Raw genomic sequence first — 23,526 nt, forward strand, 5'->3', positions numbered from 1 at the left:
ACCAAAACCATTAAGATTTTAACAGATTTTATTTTTTTAATTTTTATTTATTTTTTTCCCATGTCAGTCAGGTAATACAATATTCTCAATGTTGTAAATTTATCAGCTTACAGCATTCCCGGTTGGTTTTTCATAAAACCTTGACTTGGGCGGGAACTGCCCTTCTCAGCACAGCAAAGATGCTTTATGGTATTTTCCCTGTGCTGGGCAGACCGAGACAGAAAAGAAGAGTGTTTTGGGGAGACCTAAGAAAAATGGCTGAGCAGTCTTTCAAGGGACTAATGGGTGTATTTCCAAGTGCTCGCTGCCAGCTTTAAATGAGGGGAATGATCCTTCTGTTGTTTATAGGTCAACTGCCCGTGTCTGTTAGATTTCTGATACTTTTAATGTAAAAATAAAAGGAAACGTGTTTATGTAATTTTCATACTTCTTGTCATGTTTCCCTGTCACAGGCTTTCAGTTCTCTGAGGTGAGTGAGCAGCCCGTGAGCACAGGTCTCCGAAGGGCACAGGCCAGTGAAGGGAAGATGATGCCTTTGCTGCTGGTCGTGTTTCCTAGTAGTGGGTTAGTACAAGAGCAGTTTATCTGAAGATAAAAGTGGTTTAGAAAGCAACTAGGTGAATGGGAAAGACCTTTATTTGGAGGGTTAATGCTAGTGTGGATTGGTTATATTGTGGAGTAAGGTGCACACCCGAGGAAATGAGCAACTGATACAAGGGAGAAGAGGATGTTTTGAAAATGGCTGCATCACATTTCTTACAAAAATCTATTTCAAGGCACTTGGTGGCTATTTCAAACTTGATTTTTGTTACCGTTGTGCATTATACATTTGTAGCAAGAACAAGGTATTGACTTCATTTGGAGCTGTGTTATTTCAGAAACAGGCAACTTCTGTGTTTCGCTGTGTTTCAGTGTTTATATCAGAAACAGGCAACTGCTGTTCTGGAAATATAGTTCTACCTGGAGAAGAGATTGATGGTCCAGGCTCACCTAAACTATTTGTCCACTTCTGCAAAACTCCTCTGGTATGAGCTAGGCAAGTTACACTGGCTGAAGGACCACCTCATGTAATGAAGGTTTTTGTCACATAGAATCTGGTCCAACTTATGAGGTGAAATTTCCTGTTGTTTCTACAGGCACCAAATAGTATGACTTTTTTTTTCCCTCACGCCTCAACTTTCCAGAAACTCAAAGCTAAATAAGGGATGTGCAGGATTTTTTTTTTTAATAGTGGGGAAAAATAATAACCTTTTGCTAATAACTCATTCTAGAAACATTGAGCCTTGGTAGATATATTTTTGGATCATATAAAACAGAGGAAAATGAGATTAAATTGCTTATGTAACCTTTATTATGGCTTAAGCTACCATGAAGGCTATAATTATGGGAGTGGTTCTTGTTGACTGCTGAGAAGTCCCTGAGCAACATGCTTATTTATGTATTCAGCTAAATGAAATAATTATAGAGCTAACATCAACCAACTACTCTTTTGTGGAGGCTTCTTCCATTGTTCTGCATTCGTTTGAAATGATGAAGACACTGAAAACTGCAATTAAGAAATCTACTTGAATCATTAGGATTCAAAATTAATTCTGGAATATGAATATAGATATATATATATATACTACTTTAACAATCTTGATCTCATACCTCCACAACATTTTACTGACCATATTGGTTTACTTTGAAGAACATGCTTATACATTTTCTATACAAAGGACTTTTCTATCCAGTTTGCTTATTTAGACATGGGCAGTACTGGGCAGATGTTGGGAAGAGGAAAATTTTTGTTTTAATCGTATAATAAAATCTAATGCTTTTTGTTTTGGAAAGCAGATTTTTTGTAAGTAAGTTATTGTCATTTACTGAGTAGCTGGGAAAAGGCAGTACTACAACTCTAAATATTGTTGAAGAAAATTCAGTTCCTATATTTCTCAAGTCTGGCACTGAAAATTGTTTGGGACAGTTGACTGTTTCTGCTTTTATGTCCGTATGTCAACAATTCATTTTTGAAGAGGTTAATTGTGGCATCCAACTAGATTCATTATGCAGGCCTGCCTTAATGAAAAACTCCTTGAATTTAACCCTGACTCCCACAGAACCAGCACACTCTGAGCACCAGTAAAACACTGTCAAGAGACAAATAATTTTTTATTTAAATTATGTTCAGTAACTAATGAAAGGGGTCATTAGTTGAAGAAATGGGAATATTGAGTAGTTATTTAACCTATACCCTGTGTTCTGTGCACAGAAGACAGTGGTCCTCAGGGATGAAGAGGAGTTTTCACCATTGTGTTGTTAAAGATTATGCATTAATATGTTTGTATAGGGACTAAATTAAGGCTCCATGCCAAACTAAGACTCATATCATTCTTATTTTCTGATTGTTTAACTTTGCAACCTGGCTTTCCTTGTAATATAACAGGTTTGTAAATGCTTGTGCACCTATGCTTATTTAAATATATATGGAGTTTGTCTTAAGCCTCTCTTGGTAGCCTGTCAAAGACAAACAGGCTAACTCATTGATATTTTATTTTTGCACATTTTTTAAATTGTAAAGCAGGCACAACAGATCATTGCACTTAACTAATTTCCTAATATAGAATCATACTGTCAAACCTGTGGACAGAAAGTATGAAGACTGCTCATAATGATTGTTACTTCTGGAATCCACTGGACTTTCACTTTTAAGTTTACTCTTCCTCTACAGCAGGTAATTAATTTCCTTGAAAGAAAATGGTTTGACAAAAATAACTTGTTAAACCAAACTTGAAGCAATAGGTGTTTTTATATATACCAAATTACTTTCTTCATGGCGACTATTAAAGGGGAGATCAATAATTAATGATCCAATTACTGGCTTACAGAGGCTTTTATTGTGGTGTCAAGGTGATGAAAAACCATCTTGCATTGATTTTTTTCTGCTGCCACTCCTGCTTACTGAATCAGCAGTTGCACTGCATGTTTCTAGACAGTTTGTGGCATGTGTGCTGCCAGGGATGGATGAGATGCTTTGGATTTACTGCTGTGAATTATCTCTTGTTTCTCAAACCAAATCATCTCAACAGTGATGCGAGACTATGTCATGTCTGCTGCAGTTTTATAACCAGTTTTGAGAAGCTAGCAGCTTGAGTTAATTAAAAATTATACTTGTTCACACAATCAGGCTGTTATTAGTATGCCGCCTGTGAAATATTACGTCAGCTTTTAAGAAAGAAAGGAACTGCTATGATTGGTATTGAAATGCTGTATTTCCTGGCTGTGAATCACAGTATTATACAATCTTGTTAGTTGGAAAAGACCTTTAAGATCATCAAGTCCAACCGTCGCCTAACGCTACCAAGTCCACCACTAAACCATGTCCCTAAAGCACCACGACCACATGTCTTTTAAACACCTCCAGGCATGGGGACTCCGCCACGTCCCTGGGCAGCCCATTCCAATCCCTAACCACCCTTTCTGTGAAGAAATTCTTCCGGATATCCAATCTAAACCTCCCCTGGAGGAACTTCAGGCCTCACAACATATCACCTTGCTGCAATCACCTCGCTGCAAACTCCTTCCAGGTAGTTTTAGAGAGAATAGTTTCATCTTAAACTAGTGATGTATATACCATGCTAGTTGTATTTCTCTCTTGATCGTTAGGCAGAATTTTAAAAATTACCAGTGCCTTTCTGCATAATGTAAATTGACAATTACAGACAAGGAAATAAGTTATCCTAACTCCTGAGTGGTGCTTTGGTATTCAAAATGCCTAGTTGTTCAAGTACAGAATATGGAAATGCTTGTTTTTAAGGTTATTCATATTTCTGTTCTAAAATCCATGTTTCCTCATCAGTGATCAAGATATTTAGAATGAGTTTTGAGTCCGTTTGTGTTCTGACTGAGAGCTTGTCATAAGTTACTGGGAATACTACAGTCAAAACTGGGAAGGAGACCTTTTCCTCCTTACCCTTTCTCTCCAGCTGTCCTTCTAGGAGAACAGATATATCCAAGTGTAAAGGTGGGGGATTTCTTCCCTTCCAAACAAAACCTAGTAGCTGAACAGAAAAAGGCAATGGTGAACTGGAACTTAGATGATGGTTTGATTATTTTACAAGATTGTTTGTCGTCAAAATTGTAATTATTTTGTTTTTGTAAATGTTATTTTATAATTATGGCTCTCTGTTTTATAATTTTATTAGATACACACAGATACATTCTTTGGTCATTGGTTATCTTGTATTGAAAATCACAAATATTTTTCAATACCACTGCTTGGTAGCCAAATGTCATGGATCCTGACTGGAAGAAATAGAGAAGGGAAAAAAGATGCGATGAATGAAGCAACTAGCTGATCCTCAATATATGGAAGGCTGTTAGGCCATTGATGGAAATTGATTACAGATAATGACATCCCTGTAGTAGGAGGCATCTCTATGTTAGTAGTGTCTCCTTTCATTAGCGTTATCTCTATGTGACTTTGGAGATAAAAATATAGGCTGCTATTATGAATTAATATATTTGATTCTTTAAAACTAAGTTAAGACTTCTCTTTCGTTCCTGACAGGCATGTTTCAGTTTTACTTATGAGTGATTGTTCTCTTGATTAAATTAATACAGCTCTGTCATGAGCACAACTGACACGCTAAGTTTATGTTATTGTTTGTGAATTTGACATCACATCTCACAAAGAATCCATTCCCTTGCTTTCTGTTGTGGTCTTCTATTGGCTTGACTTGGTAACTATGAGTCTTGCTTAGTAATTAGGATATACTGATTCAGAGTGGCTTACTGTTATTTTCTATAGTAATTAATGTTGACATCAAAGTTTTAAAGCTTGAAAGTAAATAAGTGCACTCTACAAAGAGTTACCTTTTATGTAAAGTTTACTGTCTAATAAATATTAGAGGGATCTGTTCATGTACATGTATACATGTTGAGAACATGTATATATGTTTTTATTATTTGCATTGGCTCCAGCTATTCTAGTAGCCTCAAATTTATTATTTGATGAAAACATTTGGACAGACGCCCTGTCAGTAGATGTTTGTTTCTGGAAGAATTAAAAATATGAATCTGGTGAAGCACTGCCTTGGAAAGGTAGCGAGCTCATATGTCTGTCCAAACCATCCAAAAAGAAATAGGTTTGTATTTAGTATTCAGTGCATGTGCAGTAAATCCTGTGCCCCTGAGACTTCCAGATGCCAGGCAGTCTTATTGGAGCTACTCTGCCAGTCTGTCAGGCATAATTTTGCCAAAGTCACAACTTCAGGATGTGAAAAGAGTGTTTATTTGGGGAAACGGAGATAAAGGGTAAGCCAGCACAAAGTGAGCTGCGTAAGAGAATATGGTCTACTATTGCTAAATATAGTCTTCCTGAAGCTATTTATTTCTTAAGTTTAACTAAGCCTCTTCTGGTGAGTGTAAAGTAACCAGTAACAAATAGAAAAATCGAACAGAAAACAGGTATCATGAGCACACAAAGACCTGAAACTGTTTCTTAAACATTGCAGCTGTTTCTCACAAATTTTCGTAGTTCTCCAATTAAAAGCTGGGTTCTCTTCCAGGTTGCTATAAGGCTAGTTTCCAACTGGCTTGGCAGCTTTTCCTGTTGCCTTGCTGTTGGCAGCAAGAGAGTTGAATGTGCCTGATCTAATTTCAAATCTGAGGAAAGAATTTGTTGAACATGTACAGATGAGTTCCTGCTTGTGCTGCAGCTCCACCACATCCCAGAACCATTGGCTCTTCCGTGCTTGTATGACAGAGCTGTGCATCCCTAGCAGTCGTTTTCCAAGGTGATCCATTTTTTCTGAGCCAGCCAGATGGAAAACACAGCTTTTAGTAACCTTGCCGACACCAGTTAATATCCATGTGCATTAAATCTGAGAGCTTGTTAACTTTCAGTAGGCAGGTCTGTGAAGAGAGGTAGGCTTATTTATCACACCTAAACAGGCTGCCTACTTGTAGGCGATGGGAATGCCCTCCGTGTTACAGAGCTGCTGAAATGAAGGCCAGATACAGGATTGTTTATTGATATTAATAGGTTTCACTCTGTCCTGCATTACTAATAGTGCTACTTTCCTCTTTCGAAGGGTTTCTCATTCAGGTATAGGCAAGCTTGTTCAAGGAAGGACTTGCAATGAAGCTGTCAGTTGGAAGATTGGGTTGGAGGCATGTGTGACAAAGACAGATAGGCAAGGAAGAGGTGTGAGGTCAGCCCATGAATAAAAGTATGGTCTTCGTGTATGTGAGTAGGCAAGAAAACGGAAAAAAAGGCATGCCCTGTAAGAAGGGACTGAAAATTTAGATTGAATAATGAAAATTAGTAAATTGCTTTTGGGTACTTACTTCTGGGCACTGCCTAGAGCTGCTGTCTCTTCTAAGCTTTCCACAGTGTGCTTTCCTTTGTATTCGGCTGAAGGAATTTTCTTATCCTGGAAATACTTTGGCATAAGCTCTCAAAATCCTACAAAGAGAGGAGAAGGAAATGGGAAAGTGAAAATGCTGCAAGAATGGTCAGAAGTGTAATTTGGAGTAAACATCTTCCTAGGACAACACCTTAAAGACAGTTACACAAGAGATACGTTCATAAGACGTCGTTCGTTGTTACTTCCAGCTTTCCCTGCTCTTGTTAGAAATCAAGCAGGGAACACACAACAGAGGTGTGCAAATCTAAAATATTTGACTATTAAGTAGATATCAACTGGCAGCGGCGGGCTGGGTCCCCAGTATAAAATGTCTGGGTGTTTCACTTGACTTGTTCATTATACCAGCCCATTTCCTTGGTGGCCCAGAGTGTGAGTTTCAGTGCACTGCGTCACGTGGCAGAGGCCACGGTGTGACAAACTGGGTCACGCTCCTGGTGTCCTCTGAGAGGCATGGATGTAAGTGTATGAGGACATCTAGTGTGTGCCACTGTGCATGAAGCACATCTTCCAGTGGGAGTCTGCTGAGTGTGAACTTTAGTTAAGAAATTCTCATGTTTCTCTCTTTTTCACTTTTTTGTTAAGCTAACTTAACAAAAAACTCCCACTACCTTTAATATGCAGCATCTTTCTACAAGAAGTAGACTGTCCATCATTACAGATTTATATGCTGCATCAATATGCTTTCTTTCCATTTATTTCATGAAAAAAGATCTTTATAAAAATATACTTGACTACTAAAATGTGCTACACTGTTATTAAGCCTGTGTTTTGGAAAATCTAATGTTTTGGAAAATCTAATTATGAAGAAAGTACTTCCCATAAATTAAATCTTTCTGGCAAAACATACCTAAGAAAATACTTTCATTAAGTATACTTTTCTCAACAGTGATTTTAGATTTCTCAACAGTTTCAGAAAAAGAGACAAAATGAAACAGTCATGCTGAAACCTTTTCACTCTTTATATTAGGTAATCCTTTCCATTAAAACTGATATCTTTTCTGATGAGCAGTATTACTAGTAGTTGAAAACAAGGCTACATTTTCATGGAATGGAACCAATGTCTTCTTTCTTAAGGACATCTTCCACTAAACAGTATCACTTTGAAAAAAGGGGAAATCAAGAGATTTTTAAATTCTTAATGACTGCCCCATGGAGAATACTGCCAAAACCCAAACTGATATAATAAGATATTCCATAAGCATATAAATTGTCGGTTAATGTCTTCAAAAAAGGTCTCTTGGTAGAAAGTGTATGTTTCTGTATTATACAGAAATGTAGAGTTGCTATGCTTAAGGGTTTGCCAGCATTTCCATTATAAGGAATGTCTTCAGAAATTCTTCTTAGAAGACATTCTGCTGTTTCTGAGTGACAGTGCACATACACATTTTTATCATGAGTATTTTCACCCTTTCTCAGTAGACCAGAGAAGGCTTTTTTCTGTGGCAGTACCTCTAGTCAATGCCCTCAGGCGCTCTGTGACATCGTTCTTGCCACCTGGTGTGCGCTGTATGTGCACAGCCCCATTTAGTCTCTTACCTGTTTTGTGGGATGGAGGTCTCTGCTGTTCAGGGTCTTCTAACTGTGTAGGTTCTCTTTTATGCCTTTCCTTCTTGGCGAGACTAACTTAGGTGTACACCTGTTGTCTGTCATTAACAAGGGAGGTTATGCAGGGTCACAAAAATCACTTTTTGATCCTATAGCAGTCCTATAAATCTGCGGATCCACACATCAGAGGTGAGGTTCCATCTGCTTCAGTGTAGACTTCCACAGAGTAGACATCTACAACTAAGGGAATCGTCTTCACTTCTTTTACAGTCATTGAAGAAAAACAAATTTGGCTACAATTCATGTCAGCCCTAAAGCAGATACATAAATTAATGCAGATGAATGGAGCCAATAACTCGAGAAGCAGCAGACACATACTGTGTGTTTTAGATCCAAATTTTTCCATGTTTTTAAAAGACACTTAAATGCCATATTTCTGGGTGGGAAAGCTGTTCTAAGAACCAAAATATACATAACCAAGCATTAAAAAAGAAGGGGAATGTCAATTGACTAGATTTTTTTTTTTTTTAAATACACGTTGCCACTCAAGGTTCCCATCACAATGGGAAGTTCCCATTGCTGCAGGTTCCCAGGTGGAAATGTGGAAGAGGAAGGAAACCTTTTCCTCTGCCTACTTGGTTTTGGCTATAGAGGCTAAAGACAGTAAGAACAAAATATCCTAGAAATCTGTAAGCTTACAAGGCTTCAGCTTTCTGCCATTTATGGAGAAAGGCTAGGTCAGTGATGTGGTTTCTCTCCCAGCCTGGTTTGTCTGTGACATTAATAAGAGCAGAACTCACATATGTCTGTACTTGTATCCAGCTGCACTCCTGAACTCCTAAGGCATCTGCATGCTGTTGTAATGACACTAGCTAAGATTGTATGATGCTCAGCAATATATTTGTTCCCTTTTCCATGAAAGACGTCTTTGATACTGTAGTTTATATAATTTATCAACTAGGTGACATTTTTCCTGAGTCATTTCTGCTGCACATCCTAAAACCCCATTGTCTCAATAGTAAAGCATCTGCTATTGTGGAAGAAATATTTAAATATTTAAATAAAGTGTTTTCTCTGGTAGTCAGAATTAAGGATTCAATGTCTTTGTTAAGGTAAAATTATGGTTTAACAGTTTTTCTTGTAGAGAAACAAAAATGTCTTACATTTATTACTTTTAATTTTACAAGACTTCACAAAACTTTTACCCAGTCAAGATTTTAATATTCATAGAACATGCACCAAAAAACTGATGTCCAGGCATCTCATCAAGTCATTCATTGTACCTCAAAAAAGTGTGATTGTACTAAGCAATACATGTCTTACAGAAATGTAATATGCTACTGGGCTTTTAGGCAGTCTTCCTGTGTATATTTTATTAGTTTAAATATTTTTATTAATAACAGTTCGATGGCATTTGATTAATTTTTATAGTATTCAAAATCTGTTATATAGATGACTTCATGCAATGTTAAGGACAAAATCTACATGGACTACAACGGCTTTATCATTTCTAATTTCTAAGATGATTTTTTTGAAACATGCTGCTACATATTCTAATGGAAAAAAATGATACAGATTTGGACAAAACAGTATGAAGTTGTTGTTTGTTTTCTTACTATTTTAGAGTAAATTGAGTTTATTATGAGACAGCTAAATTAAAGAGAAAGACAACTCTCTACATCTTGACTGGAAAAAAAAGAGGGCAAAATAGTAGGGCAAGAATTGGGTGTGCTTTTATCTGGCAACTGTCTCAATTCTACATTTGTTCTGTGGTACATGTATAGATAGGTTCAGGGCTTGCCATTTGATAGAGAGTTGCAAAATTGCTGCAAAATACATGTAATTTCTATGTGCTAATCTAATACATTGGGCATATTGGGCTAAGTGGGTCTAATCTTGGATACATAATAGTAAGTGAATGCACCATATAGTACATGGGTGAGAGGACACATGGAATTTTTTTCAATAAGCAGAAGTCTTACAACGAGCCAGAGACCTATGTTTGAACACGAATGCAGAAGCAAAATGTTTTCTATCATCCAGAGATCCTTTTAGTCTACATTGCTGCTGCTGTGGTACAGAAATATTTGGTATTTCTAATTGTATATAATCAGTCCAGTAGACTTGCCTTTTATTAGAGCTTTGAGTCCCGAGTCCTTTTTATGATTATTTTGGTATTTTCTTGGATATATAAATAAATAGTTGGGGCTGTGTCAAAACTGTAACTTAGGGTAGTAGGGTCCTTCTAATGAAAAGATGATGACCACCTGAATGAGTTATTGAAACCTCCTTTAAAAATAGCAGAGGATAAGTAAGACATTTTGGATGTGATGAAGGTATGTTTTATCTCACATGGAAGTGCACATCTAGAACAAGTCAAACGAACCACACTTAAAAAGTTCTACTTTCCTCTACTGATTGTAAAAGGAACATAGGCTCATTGATCCAGATGTACAGATCTGTACAATAAATAGTCAAAGTTTAGGTAGAAGAATTAGAGGTCTGTAGAGTCAGTATTTGAAAGATGCCTGTAAGAAATTCTTTAACAAGTTATAAAAGGACTTGCTGTAAGATTTTTTGTTTTGTTTTGTTCCTGAAACGAGAAAATTGGAAGTTCTATTGTTGGAAAATAATCAATGTATTTTATTCTTACTGTATGAACAGGAAGCTTTAAATATCACTCAGGTATATGTGTATGCATTAATGTATGTATATTACTATTTTGGTTAACTTTAGTTAAAAGAATAAAAAATAAGAAAAAGAATCCAGAGTTTCTATATGTAAATAAAAGACTGTGTGTACATTTCAAGTGTGGGTATGGGTAGCACGGACTGTTAGAGCCCACACTCCTCAACATTTGCTCATATAAACACTTAGAGGATGAACTTGTATATGTATAGCACATCTCGGCTGTGAAGTACAGTTACTGGAAAGCTATTTACTTCCAGTCTTGGAGTGTATGCCAATATGCACGTGCTGTGGGCATACAAATTCCAAGTTAAGACTAGACACGTATTTGGTGGCTAGGTATATGCTCATTCATAGTGGGAAAGTGTGTATGTGGTGAGTACATCCCGGGGACCTCAACCTTTCAATAACTTATTTTCCTATTTTAACAAATTATTTCCTATTTCCTACATAGACAAACAAGTGAAAGTTGAGTTTGATAGGAATCCTAGATCTTGACAAGTTCACACAAAATATATATGTATAATTTATAGGGGAAACAGCATGAATAGGAGAGCTGGCAAAGCTCAATTGCTATGAATAATGTGTGTGTGAACATTAAGAATGCAGATGAATTTCATAAAGGGTAGATAAAGTGCAGTGTTCACTGGAGAACAGCAAGGATGTAATAACTACACCTGTGGATAACCTTCTGTTGGCTTCTTTTGGAATATAAGTAATAGTCAGGGTTGTTGCTGACAATTTTAAAACCTTAAAACAGGGCCAGTAATTTGCAGTGGTAGATTTTTTACCCCTTAATCAATAGATACCTACATTTAAATTTAGTCATTTCAGTGAAAATACACCATTTCTCAGAAATAGCCAGGAATTAGAATTAGTAAGAATGATCTGTTTTAACCATTCTGCCTATACAGCCCATTTCATTTCAGTGCTCTGCTCCTAGAATTAGGTGGCAAATTACAGGGAGCCAAATTACAACTTTTCAGTTAGACTGTGCTTTTGGGCATAGAAATTGTACTGATGACACAGAAAATAACTCCTAGGAAGAAATAGTATGGGCTCGTGCGCCTTTCGTTCCTGTAGCTAGAGTGAAGTCATCATTATTAATTTTCCTTGCTTTAAGATTCCACTTTCCCTCTACTCAGCATTGGTGAGGCCGCACCTGGAGCTCTGTGTCCAGTACAAGAGAGACATGGACATACTGGAAAGAGTCCAACAGAAGGCCACTGAGATGATGGAGGGCCTGGAGCAGTCCTCCTGTGAGGGGAGGCTGAGAGAGCTGGGACTGCTCAGCCTGGAAAAGACTCTGTTTAAAAAGAAAACCTTGATATTCAATGCATGTCCTTCTTTAAAACAGAAACAAGACTTGATCTTGTTGCCAGATGACATACTGTATATATTAGGAGAAAACAAGTGGGGAAAAAATCATTGTATATAGTAAAACCTTTTGAGGAGACTGTACTTTACTTTTCTAAAGCATGCATTAGCTTTTTGTAGCTTAGTTCTATGGGCTTGTATCTGTGCATCATTTCTGCAAGGTTTTCTAGACAAATTTTCAGGCTGTGCTTAGACCTAGTAGTTGTGTTTCACAGACCTTCTGGTGTGGTTTCAGAGGAAGTAGCTGAGCAATATCAAAGCAGGATCTGAGGTAATGGAAACAGAAAAGTGCTGTTTGTGGTCTGTATTAAGAGCGGAACTGCACTGGTTTACTGTTCTCTTGGTCAAAAGCCAACATTTTGTCCTGCACACAGTAATATCATAATCATATCTCACATACAGTAACAAAATATTTTTTCCTGTAGCATGTAGTAACGATATTGTAAAAAACAAACAAAAAGGAACACTGGTAATTCAAAATGTGTGGGCATAATTCATGATTTAAGGTACCTACATGAATGAGAATGCTTTATTAAAAGACACGAATCACTCCCCAGTTCTGTGGACAGCAGCATTTAGGCTTTTTGTTTAAAACTGTGTTTTAAACCTTTCTTCTAATCATCTGTCTGCCGTACATGTTAAATTCTGATTCTATAATATACAGAAGATATATATCCCTTGTTAGAACTCTAAATGTTTATTCTCAGTTTCGAGGTACCTTCCAATATTGTCCTGATATTTAACCAGTAGACATTTATCTGGGAATTTCAAGTGAAGTTTATATGCTTTTTATAAGAGATTGTATATATTAGTTTTTCTTATAAATCTATTATATTTTAACAGATCATTCAGCCCTCCTTCAAACATCACCTACAGTACAACTGAATATAGCATACCATTGTTCAAGTGCTTTATGGAGGTGATCACTAAAAGTACTAGTTTGTAATGGAAAAGCAAAGTCTGTTCCTTAAGACAAGAAAAAAAACACCTGTTTCTGTAACTTACAATGAAAACCTATTCTGTAATCAAATATTTCCTTTCTGAAAATCATTACAAATACAGTGCAATTTGCCTTCTTATTTAATTTACTGTAACTAACTGTGTGCAAACAGTTAAAAATTGGGAACCAGTGATGCTTTACACTGTCCATAGCTATATGCATACCTGTACCCAAGCAAACGTACCCGCTTCCCCACTGTATTTCATATGCCACGTACTCAGTTGTTGGCACCTTAACTTCTTCTTGGAATTGTTTTCCAAGTCCCACTAGCAAAGGTTATGAATCAGATAGGATAACCAGCAGTCTTTACAATTTTACTGTATCTTTTTCTGTCCTTTCTTTCACCTTTCCTTTACTGCACTATCTTGTCTGTCTGATTCTCGCAGGAGACATGGATTACAACTGGTTGGACCATACGTCTTGGCATAGCACTGAGGCATCCCCAATGTCTTTGGTGAGACATGTGGAGCCTTACCATTTAGTTTCTTTTACCATTCCACATTTCCTTTGTTTTATTTACACCTTTGCATGTTTTCTTTTTTGTTTCCTTTTTTTTTTTTTTTTTTATCCCACATCTATAGGGGACAGTCAAAGGGGAAAAAGAAAAACTAGTGAGCAGGCAGTTTTGTTGGATTCTAACACCTTATCCGAGAGACAAAAGAAAATGGTGTGCTTTGGTGGCCACTCCTTGGAAGAGGACTTGGAATGGTCTGAGCCTCAGATAAAAGACTCTGGGGTAGATACGTGTAGTAGCACAACTCTAAACGAGGAACATAGCCATAGCGAGAAGGTACTGAGATTACGGAGCCTGCATTTTAACCTGCTCATTTGGTCTTTGTTTGCTCTCTGTCACTCATGAAAATAGTGCATAAAATAAAAGACAGGGTGTTTCTAGAGACAACGTAGCATTTCTTAAGGTGCAGAAAAGAAAAACAAATGTAAACTCTGCATGCTTGCAGCTTTTATGGTTTGGCAGCCTAAGGAGAAAAAAAAAAAAAAAAAAAAAAAAAAAGAGACATTGTTCTTGGTTGCATAATAGCCTATCATGGTATTACCTTCTTCAAGTCTGAAGTAATTAACAACAAGGATTCTGCTGATTGGCTTATTTGATTTACTATGTTCAAACTCCTGGGGCTGAAATTAAATTAATAGTTTAAGTCCCAGGTGAAACAGGGAGAAAATTGGGTCTCTCTGCACGGAAAAGTTGTTTTTCTTTTTTCCCTTTCACTGTCATGGTTGTTCTTTTGTTTTGTTGCCATGCCATTTTTTGTGCAGTACTGTGCAGCATTAAAGGCTTTGCCATCTGCTTTGGTGATTTTTATTTTTGTGTTTTGTTTGGTAGAGATTATGATCAGTCATTTTAGAGTTACTACTTGTAATGGGAGTAAATTTGTCTGTGCCTGCTAGTTTTGCATGAAATAGAGCATGGAAGTAGTATTTGTCAGTGAAAAAGTGCTATGATTACACAAAATAAAAATATTTAAAATTTTAGTAATTATGTTATGCCAACATACAACAATGTGTGCCCATGTGTAGTAATGGAATAATAATATGTTCATTGTAATTATGCTTTGTATATGGAGTAATTAATCCAAGAAACATTAAATTTAAATGCTGAGCAATGGCTGTCATTTTTAACGTTCTATAATTTTTAACATACTACTAATGAGAGAAAGAAAAACCTACAAAAAGTCTTAGCGAAAACTGATGTGTGGAAAAAGGGGAAAAAGAACAGATCTGTGTCTTGCATCTTAAACTTGGTTTTTCACTATTACTCCTGATATTGGCCTCTACAGTTGTTTTTGTCAGTACTCGGGTGTGATTGTCCCCGTGCATAGGTAACTATGCATAGTTATCTGTATCTGTCTATGCATCAAGATGCAAAGATTGTTACAGATATTTACAAATTGGATTTAGTAAAGTAGATAATATTACTAAATATTAGAAATATATTGTGGTGGACTATACGTCCAAATAAATCTTTACCAGCACAGTTATCTGTCATTCTGATATATTAAATATTAGTGTAATCATAACACTTTCACTGCATTTTTAAGATATATCAGGAAATGAAAAGTATTACTGAAATATTTTTCTTTAACATCTTATTCACCGTATTTTCCATTAACACCCTATGATAGCATCCAGTAACTTGGCAACCATCCAAAGATGGAGACCGTCTCATCGGTCGGATTTTGTTAAATAAACGACTGAAAGATGGAAGTGTGCCGAGAGACTCAGGAGCAATGCTTGGACTGAAGGTTGGTAATGAATAATTTTGGAATTACAACTTTCCATTAAGCTAGCTAACTTCGTAATGTTAGAATTCTCATAATACATACAGTACCTATATCTATAATGTCTTAATCTCAGAAATACTGTGTAAAAACATTGTATGTTACTGAGAGGTATTTCACAGGGTCTCTGACATTCTGAAAAAGTTGTATTTTACAGAAAGACTGGACATGTTTTCACAAGTTTGCTGAAGATGGCTGCTCTGCAAGGTACTAATTGCATCCTTGCTAGGCAAGCCAAACCCTGTCCACTTTCTTGAGTATTGAGCATTGCAGTGTGGTGTAACTTCTGTTCCGCAAAAATGGAAGAAATGTGAAAAATAAATAATATTTTTTTGAAGATCTGGGGGGCATCTAGAGATTAATGACACTTTGACCCAGAGCACTGTAAAGAACTGTTTCTAGAATTCTTCCCCTCTGATAGATTTGCTACATCTTTAATGTGCAAGACTGAAAATTATTAGTACTTATACATTGTTTATTATCACAAAGTGGATTTGATTAATTGCTAGATACATTTAGTGTTTTGTGTGAATGTTGTACACTCTGTTACATTAATAAATCTACTTACAGCCTGAAAGTATTGAAGTAAGCAGTCTAATGAACCATAGTGGACTTTTTTTTTGAGGAGCCAATTTACAGTAAATATACAGTACACTAAAATATAGTACAGTGAAAGTTCGAAAGATTCAACTTTCTGTATTTGTATTGTCTTTAAATTACACAAGTAGCTGGAACAGGTATAAACATAACCTGCCCTAGCCAAGGTTCTGTGGTGTTTGTTTCAACTGTATCTGCCTTATCTGGGCTACCTGAATACCAGAGAAGTCATCAAATTCTGTTCTCTGTTGCCTGTATGGTTAAGTCATTTAAATAAATTCTCGTGCTATGAAAATAATTCCTCTTTGAAACAGGTAGTAGGAGGAAAGATGACTGAATCAGGTCGACTCTGTGCATTTATCACCAAAGTTAAAAAAGGAAGCTTAGCTGATACAGTGGGGCATCTTAGACCAGGTATGTATCCATTACAGATCTGTAATGCTGAGTTTCTTTCCTAAGGGTGATAAGAAGAAAGTGAGCTTAATTAGAAGTTAAATTGTGTTGAATAGAAGTGATGAGCTGTTGCAGAATTCAACCTGATGTTCATGTACTAGATTATTACTGACATTACTGCTTTTTTGAAATACATCAAATCTCTTGTTGTTCAAAATGATGTTTTCACATTTTTATTGATGTTTTCATACTCAAAAGAATATTCCATTGACATCCTGCGCAGTCACCTTATGGAGTATATTTTATTTACACCCAAGCCAAGATATCACAAATGTGCCAACAAAACCAGCTTGGCCAAGAAACTTATAAGATCTGGTTCTATCTCAACGTGTGAACCATGAATTACTGCACTGGAGTATTTGCAAGAAATATTAAATGTTAACATAAGAACTGTCTGAACACTAAATACTAAACTTTTAGAGGTAAATGAATCTTCAAAGTAGCAAGTTGACGAGATCTGCTGTTTTAAAGATCTGCATTTTCTAAAGAGCATCTTGGATTTTATTTTAAACCACAACTACCATTACAAGTAAGAGCTGTATCTAATTCAATAGCAGCCCTATGGATATTATCGTTTTGCTGGACCTTATGGAACCTTATGTATTCAGAGCAGAGCTGCAGAAAACGTTGAATGCTCAGGATTTTCCTGTGTGAAGGACTCCAAACTTTTTGACAACACAGGTTTCACAGTTCAGTAAATGACAATAAATGGCTTAAATTGTCATTGGAAGTACAGTTCACTTACTAAGCAGACTGTTATTACTGAAATTATAGGTGATGAAGTATTAGAATGGAATGGAAGGCTACTACAAGGAGCCACCTTTGAGGAGGTATATAACATCATTTTAGAGTCCAAACCTGAGCCACAAGTGGAGCTTGTTGTTTCAAGACCAATTGGGTAAGTCCATTTTTATATTAAATGTGATAAAAATATTGTCAAATATCACTTCTAGTGCAGATCATGTCAGATTAATAAATAATGAACAGTAAAACTGTATGTAAAACTATGTAAACCAAAAACATAGCTAGAATGGGAGATCATGCCAGTAAGTAAAAAGAGGTGGAGTAAAATCATGTATTCTCAAGAGAGTTCTGGGCATTATCTGCTGATATGCTTGAAAACAGGTTACCCTTTGTGGTTGGTCCAGGCTATATAAGTTCTGTGTTTACAATCTTTATTGCCACAACTCTTCATTAATAACTTGACTCCTGATTCTTGTTTCTCCATTTCCATTTTTATATACTATGTATAGTAAAGTATACATATTTGGTCTATGAATTGACGATTAACTCTGTTTATTTTGCCCAAAATCCAGTATACTAATGACATAACCAATGTGTCTTGGAAAGTAATGACTTGACGTTTTCATCATCTTCATTTCTGAAATATACTAAATTATTTGGTTTCTAATACATAAGATACCTGCATAAATAGCGACGTCAAGTGCTCATTTAAACAGACTATATGACCCCTTTTCTTCAGTTCTCCACCCAGTTTGCTTGACTTTGAGAACTACCTCTCAATGTCTAAACTTAGGTGTGGTTTTTTTTGTTTGTTTGTTTGTTTTTTTCTGACCAGTAGGGCATTTCGGCATTTCTAGGTACTTTGTTATATGAATGTTTCCACTTCTATGAAGACTTCCCTTTCTTCATCTGTTTGTTTTATTCAAGTTCCTACAAACTACAGTCACATCGTTCTTTTACTTCTCCACTGGAAGGTATATGGCTGATCATTTCAGGGCTGTGAAGAGGAAGCTGAAGATGCTTACAGTTGTTAAGAATTTTCTCTTTTCTCCCACAGAATTTATTACAATGTATTTATATATTAATATATTTATGTCTTTACTTTTGTGTAAGATGCACACAATTTTCTTACATGAAAGCATGAGTAACATAGGAAATGAGAACTAAGAAGTACTAAAAAAAATTAAACCTAGAGCCAGATAATGTGAGGATGGAATTTCAGTGAGGGTAATTTGCTATGGGTTCAGCTATGAGGTATAGTATCTGGTGTATTTAACTCAAAGAAGATGCAGTATGATTAGGAATATAATTTCCTTTGATACTTTCTAACGAACTTGATAATAACAAAGATTGCTTTATCTTGTCAGTAAGATGAGACGTTATCTATGTATATACTGAACTGCAAACCCTTTAGGGCTAAGGCTGTATCTTTTTATCTTATTCCTAAAAATGTTTGCATAACTTAGGAGTTCTATGTGTAATAGTAATACTGAGGGACTGACTAACTTGCAAGAAAAAAACTGTCTTAGAAGAGAAGGTTTCACATTTGTTTCATGTAAGTGTAAGATCTTTCATAGAATTTCAACTACGATGTTTATACCAAAGTTTCAAGGAACTGCTCTCATCTTGAAAGTATCTTGACCTCCAGAGCTCCAGTTACTAATGGAAACTGGTTTATAACTGAACCCTCAGTGTTAAATACATGGTGGATGTCTCAAAACAGTGTTTCTTTTAGTCATCTGCAGGTTGGTGAGAACTTAAGATTCTGATGAGATATATGTTGCTCTTTGGGGATTTTGATTTTAGCAATATAACTTCAGAAGTGCTTTTCTTGAGATTTGAGCTGATGAACTGGAAATACCATGTTATCTTCTTAGTTTAGGAAATTTCTGGTCATAATCAAATGCTCTGTAGAAATGAACATCTTTTGCTTGCCCAAGAAAGCATAATGCCGTAGGTCTGTGTTCTGTCCCAGGGAATAAGTTTTCAATGTGCTTAAAATCATTAAAAGTGTAGGTTTACCGGATGTCTGAAGTGGTAATTATTTTGATTAGAATAATTTCTGCCCACTTGAAGGATTTCACTTTTGCATTGAAGGTCTCTTGATGGTCTTACAGCATCATGCTAACGCACGCCAGAAATCTCCAGACTGACAATTAACTTAGCTGAGAAAGAGACCCCTTTGTCACATCCTGATATTCTGAATACAAGAAGAACTTTCAGTAAACATGATTACTGGTTCTTCATTTTATTATGGGCTGACTTCTAGGGAAACTGAATGTGACAAACTAAGCTGATAAAGGAAAATGAAATGGAAAAATCTTTTTTAAAAATATGATCATACCATTCTGGCATGCAATTTACCCCCTTATTTATCTTAAAATAAACATTGGTGGCCATGTTGCTATTCTGTGTAAGCTGGTTATCTCTTATATGCAATAAATTTTCTCTTTTCTGCTTTCTAATCATCAGAAATACCTATTTTAAAATGTATTTTATTTTCATAGTTACTACTGTTTTGAATTTGGAAGGTATATTGCCTTGTGTTTTATTAATTAGTCTACAATAATCTGCTTGCAATGGGAGATATCTTAAAATGTGAAGAGATGCTTAAAACTATTTTCACCTCTCTTCCATTTACCCCAGTGAGAGTTCCCTGCAGAAATACCACTCACACTACTGTGAAATACTTGGGTCTGTATGTTTTAGGTACATTAAAAAATTAAAATCACAGCTTAAATTCTGCAGCATATTTCTGAGTGAAGTGATAGACAGGTATTTTGTACCTTGATAATCTACAATATCAAGAATTTTGTATTCTAAAAATAACAAGTATGCAAGTTATGTATTTACTTCTTCACTAGCCCCTAGAAGTTTCTGACATGTTTTGCTTAGTAACAAGAGAGACAGTGATATTTTCCTTAGTGGGCAGTTATACCAGTTGTGTTCATTTTGATTTGCTTGATTCACTGGGTGCTGCAGCATCACTTCACTTGGAAAGGTACTTGAAGGTGCTTACAGCTTACAGCTATTTTTCTAGTGAGTTTTGAAAAATGGTTGGAAAGCAAATACCAAAAAGTTACTAGGTAAGTTTTTATACATACAGTACAGTTTTTTTTTGTTTTTGTTTTTGTTTTTCATAAGACATTAGCTATCACTGAAAGAATTTTTAACTTTCCCTTCATTTTCATATGCCTTTGTGGTGTTGACCTTGGCTGGCTGCCACTTACCTGCCAAGCTGATCTCCCACTCCTCCTCTGTGACAGGAGAGGGGAGAAAATGAGATGGAAAAGCTCAGGGGTTGAGATAAGAACAGGGATATTGCTGAGCAATTACTGTCATGGCCAAAACAGACTTGATTTGGGGAGCATTAATTTAATTTACTGATAATTAAAAATAGAGCAGAATGGTGCAAAAACCAAGATAAAGCTAAAAACCACCCTGTCTTCCAGGCTCAACGTCACTCATTTGTTCCTGACACTCCTACCGCCCCCCAGCCCACAGTGGTGTGGGGGACAGGGAATGGGGGCTGTGGTCGGTCCCTAACCGCTTCATCTCCATGGCTCCTTTGTGGTCACTCTCTGCCCTTGCTCCACCGGCGGCTCCTCCACGGGCTGCAGCGTGGAGATCTGCTCCATGTGGGACCCATGGGCTGCAGGGGGACAGCCTGCTCCACCAGGGGCCTCTCCACAGGCCGCAGGGGAACTGCTGCCGTGTGCCTGGAGCACCTCCTGCCCTCCTGCGGCACTGACCTTGGGGTTGTCTGCAGGGCTGGCTTTCTATGTTTCTCACTTATCTCTCTCCCAGCTGCTGTGCAGCATTTTTAAGCTTTCATTAAATATGTTACCACTGAGGCAACACCATCTTGGCTGATGGCCTCAGCTGTGCCCTGCGGTGGGTCCATTTTGGAGCCAGCTGGAGCCAATTGTGCCCAGCATGTGGCAGTCCCAGCCTCTCCTCACGGAGGGCACCCCTGCAGCCCCCCTGCTGCCTGTACCTTGCCACATAAACCTAATGCAACCTTCAAGAAAACAAATCTACTGTAACACACATCGTGATTTTAAATGCTGCTCTTGCTGTGACTCAGAGTTGAAACTCTTAATCTTGTTTTATGTTGCAAAAATACATCCAAAATGTTTTTATTAGCATATTGGTTGTTTTTAATAATATATATAGTAATGTTTGCTCCTCATAGGAAGAATATGTTCCTGTGGGGATGGGAGAACATAATGATGTACTTGTGACTGAGTGTTTTACAATTACATAGTTGTACATACAGTTTAACAGAGGTGATATGACATTTCGTGTATATGAAAGTATCTTATTTTACAAAATGAATTGCACGTTTTATTTAGTCACTGAAAAGTGCCCAAATTTGGGGGTTCAAGGACAGTAAAGGACATACTGAGATAGCCATCACTGGTTATCCACTGTGTTTTAGCAAGGGTCTAGTAACTTTAATTCATGTGTAATATAATGAAGTCTGCTACTCCCAGTTTTAGTCTACTGGTAACTCTGAGATTGTTTATTTTTCTTTGTTTTCTATTTACTCAATTATTTTATTTGTGACCGTGCAGCTTCTTTCCTGTATTCACTCAACTGCTTGTTTCTGTAAGCTTAATTTGCCACTGAAATAATTTATACCAAACAAAGAATAAATCTTCCCTGGGGCTGAAGATAGTAGATCATAGGATTTTCCTGAGGCATTTGGTGGTGACTTGCAAAGTGTTATAGTTTAACTGAAATCTGAATATGCTTGTTAGATAAAGGATCAGCCTGTCTTACTTTTCCTCATTTCAGGGATATTCCCAGAATACCTGACAGCACACATGCACAGCTGGAGTCCAGTAAGTTTCAATTGTGGGGTAGGAAAATCTTCTTTCTCTTATATGTAAGCACAAATAGATTCAAAAATGTCATCTGCAGTCAGTATAGCTCTTCTCTCTTTGTCTTTATTTGTGTCAGTATGTTATCTTCCTGTATGATGTACTTACTTTGTTTAATAATAAGCTATCAGAAGTCAGGCTATGTTGATTTATGCTTGACATTTGGTTATAAGCTTAGGCTATTTTTTATTGAGAAGAAAAGCATAATGATGCAAATTAATATACAAGAACATTAATCATAATTTTCAATTTCCTTTTTTTTTTCATTTCAACTGAAACCTTAGGAACTAAAATATAGGGATGAAGTGTTCACTATTTAGAACGTGAAACGTAGCTACTTTAAAACCAGAATACTTATACTTCATTAGGACCACTTAGCACTCTTTGAATTGGCTAACCCAGTATTTTGTATCGGAAAAATAACTTATTTTTTGGTGCAGATCTGGTAGGATGGATTTAAGCCTGGAGTTATTTTTATCATTGTTTTGGAACTCTTTTAAAACAGAAGCTGTGAATTAATACAGTGGCATAAACTTGCATATAATAATGTGATAAACTACTCTATAACTTTTCACTGGTTAGCCAATTTTTTAAAATACATTTTGAATTTTGTGACTTTTGTAACTCAAAACTTGTCCTCAGAGATTTTGCAGACCTTGTGGATTTAAAACAAAATGCACAAAATATATTGTGTGCGTCTTGATATTTTTGTAAAAATCTAATAAAGTCTGATTGCACAAGATAATAAGTGCTCTTTGGAAAACGGAATTCCTTTGACCACAATAAAGTAAATAGGAATTTGGGGCCTTCAGCTTACTGATATGATTACTTTGGCAAGTATCTGAATGAACTATTATTTGTTCTATACGCTTGAGATGACATTTTGCAGCTATAATAAACTTGGAAAGCTTTTGATTGCATCTAAGCATCGGAAGATTGAGTGTCATTACTCAGTCATTTTATAGATAAAAATATGGTATTTATCACAGTGAACTTTATTGTGTGTGTGGTTATATTTGTATCCCTTTTATTTAAAGAAAGTTGTGAAAAATGTGTAAGTGCCACTATTTGTAAAATATTTTTATTTATAATTGCAGGTTCTAGTTCATTTGAATCTCAGAAAATGGACCGGCCTTCTATTTCAGTGACTTCTCCCATGAGTCCTGGCATGTTAAGGGATGTTCCACAGTTCTTGTCTGGACAACTTTCAGTATGTAATCATTTCATTAATATTAATGTTGTGCTTTTTGCAGCATGTACAACTCTAAGTACAGAGTCCAAGCAACCTGTAACAAATTTCTTGTTAAACCAGCTAAATATTTTATTAATGCTATATATCTCAGTATAGGCAGGACCGTAGTTTCATAACAATATTCCATTTTATCAGCTTTTGGAAATTTAAAATATGTTGAATTAGACATAGATACGTGTATTTATATAGTAAGCTAAATTGATATTGTCAAATTTTCAGAAAGACCAAATCTTGGCCTCCAGTTGTGTTTGTGCTGTTGAATGTATATACTTCGTCA

The 23,526-nt window shown here is 36.3% G+C and overlaps 1 protein-coding gene across 22 annotated transcripts in view; it reads left to right on the forward strand.

The window, feature by feature from the left end:
• The window catches only part of RIMS2 (regulating synaptic membrane exocytosis 2), a 457,720-nt gene that overhangs the window by 228,720 nt on the left and 205,474 nt on the right, over window positions 1-23,526 (forward strand). For 12 of the 22 annotated variants that reach the window (XM_035316491.1, XM_035316489.1, XM_035316493.1 and 9 more), the window contains 6 exons: window positions 13,407-13,474; window positions 15,162-15,281; window positions 16,229-16,328; window positions 17,142-17,265; window positions 21,912-21,958; window positions 23,095-23,207. In XM_035316491.1, coding sequence (XP_035172382.1) covers window positions 13,407-13,474; window positions 15,162-15,281; window positions 16,229-16,328; window positions 17,142-17,265; window positions 21,912-21,958; window positions 23,095-23,207 — 572 coding nt within the window. Of the gene's footprint in view, window positions 1-13,406; window positions 13,475-13,601; window positions 13,811-15,161; window positions 15,282-16,228; window positions 16,329-17,141; window positions 17,266-21,911; window positions 21,959-23,094; window positions 23,208-23,526 lie in introns of all 22 variants that reach the window. The other 10 variants (XM_035316481.1, XM_035316485.1, XM_035316482.1 and 7 more) reach the window with 1 other exon arrangement.

Source organism: Oxyura jamaicensis, chromosome 2 (assembly GCF_011077185.1).
Source record: "Oxyura jamaicensis isolate SHBP4307 breed ruddy duck chromosome 2, BPBGC_Ojam_1.0, whole genome shotgun sequence".
Lineage (NCBI taxonomy): Eukaryota > Metazoa > Chordata > Aves > Anseriformes > Anatidae > Oxyura > Oxyura jamaicensis.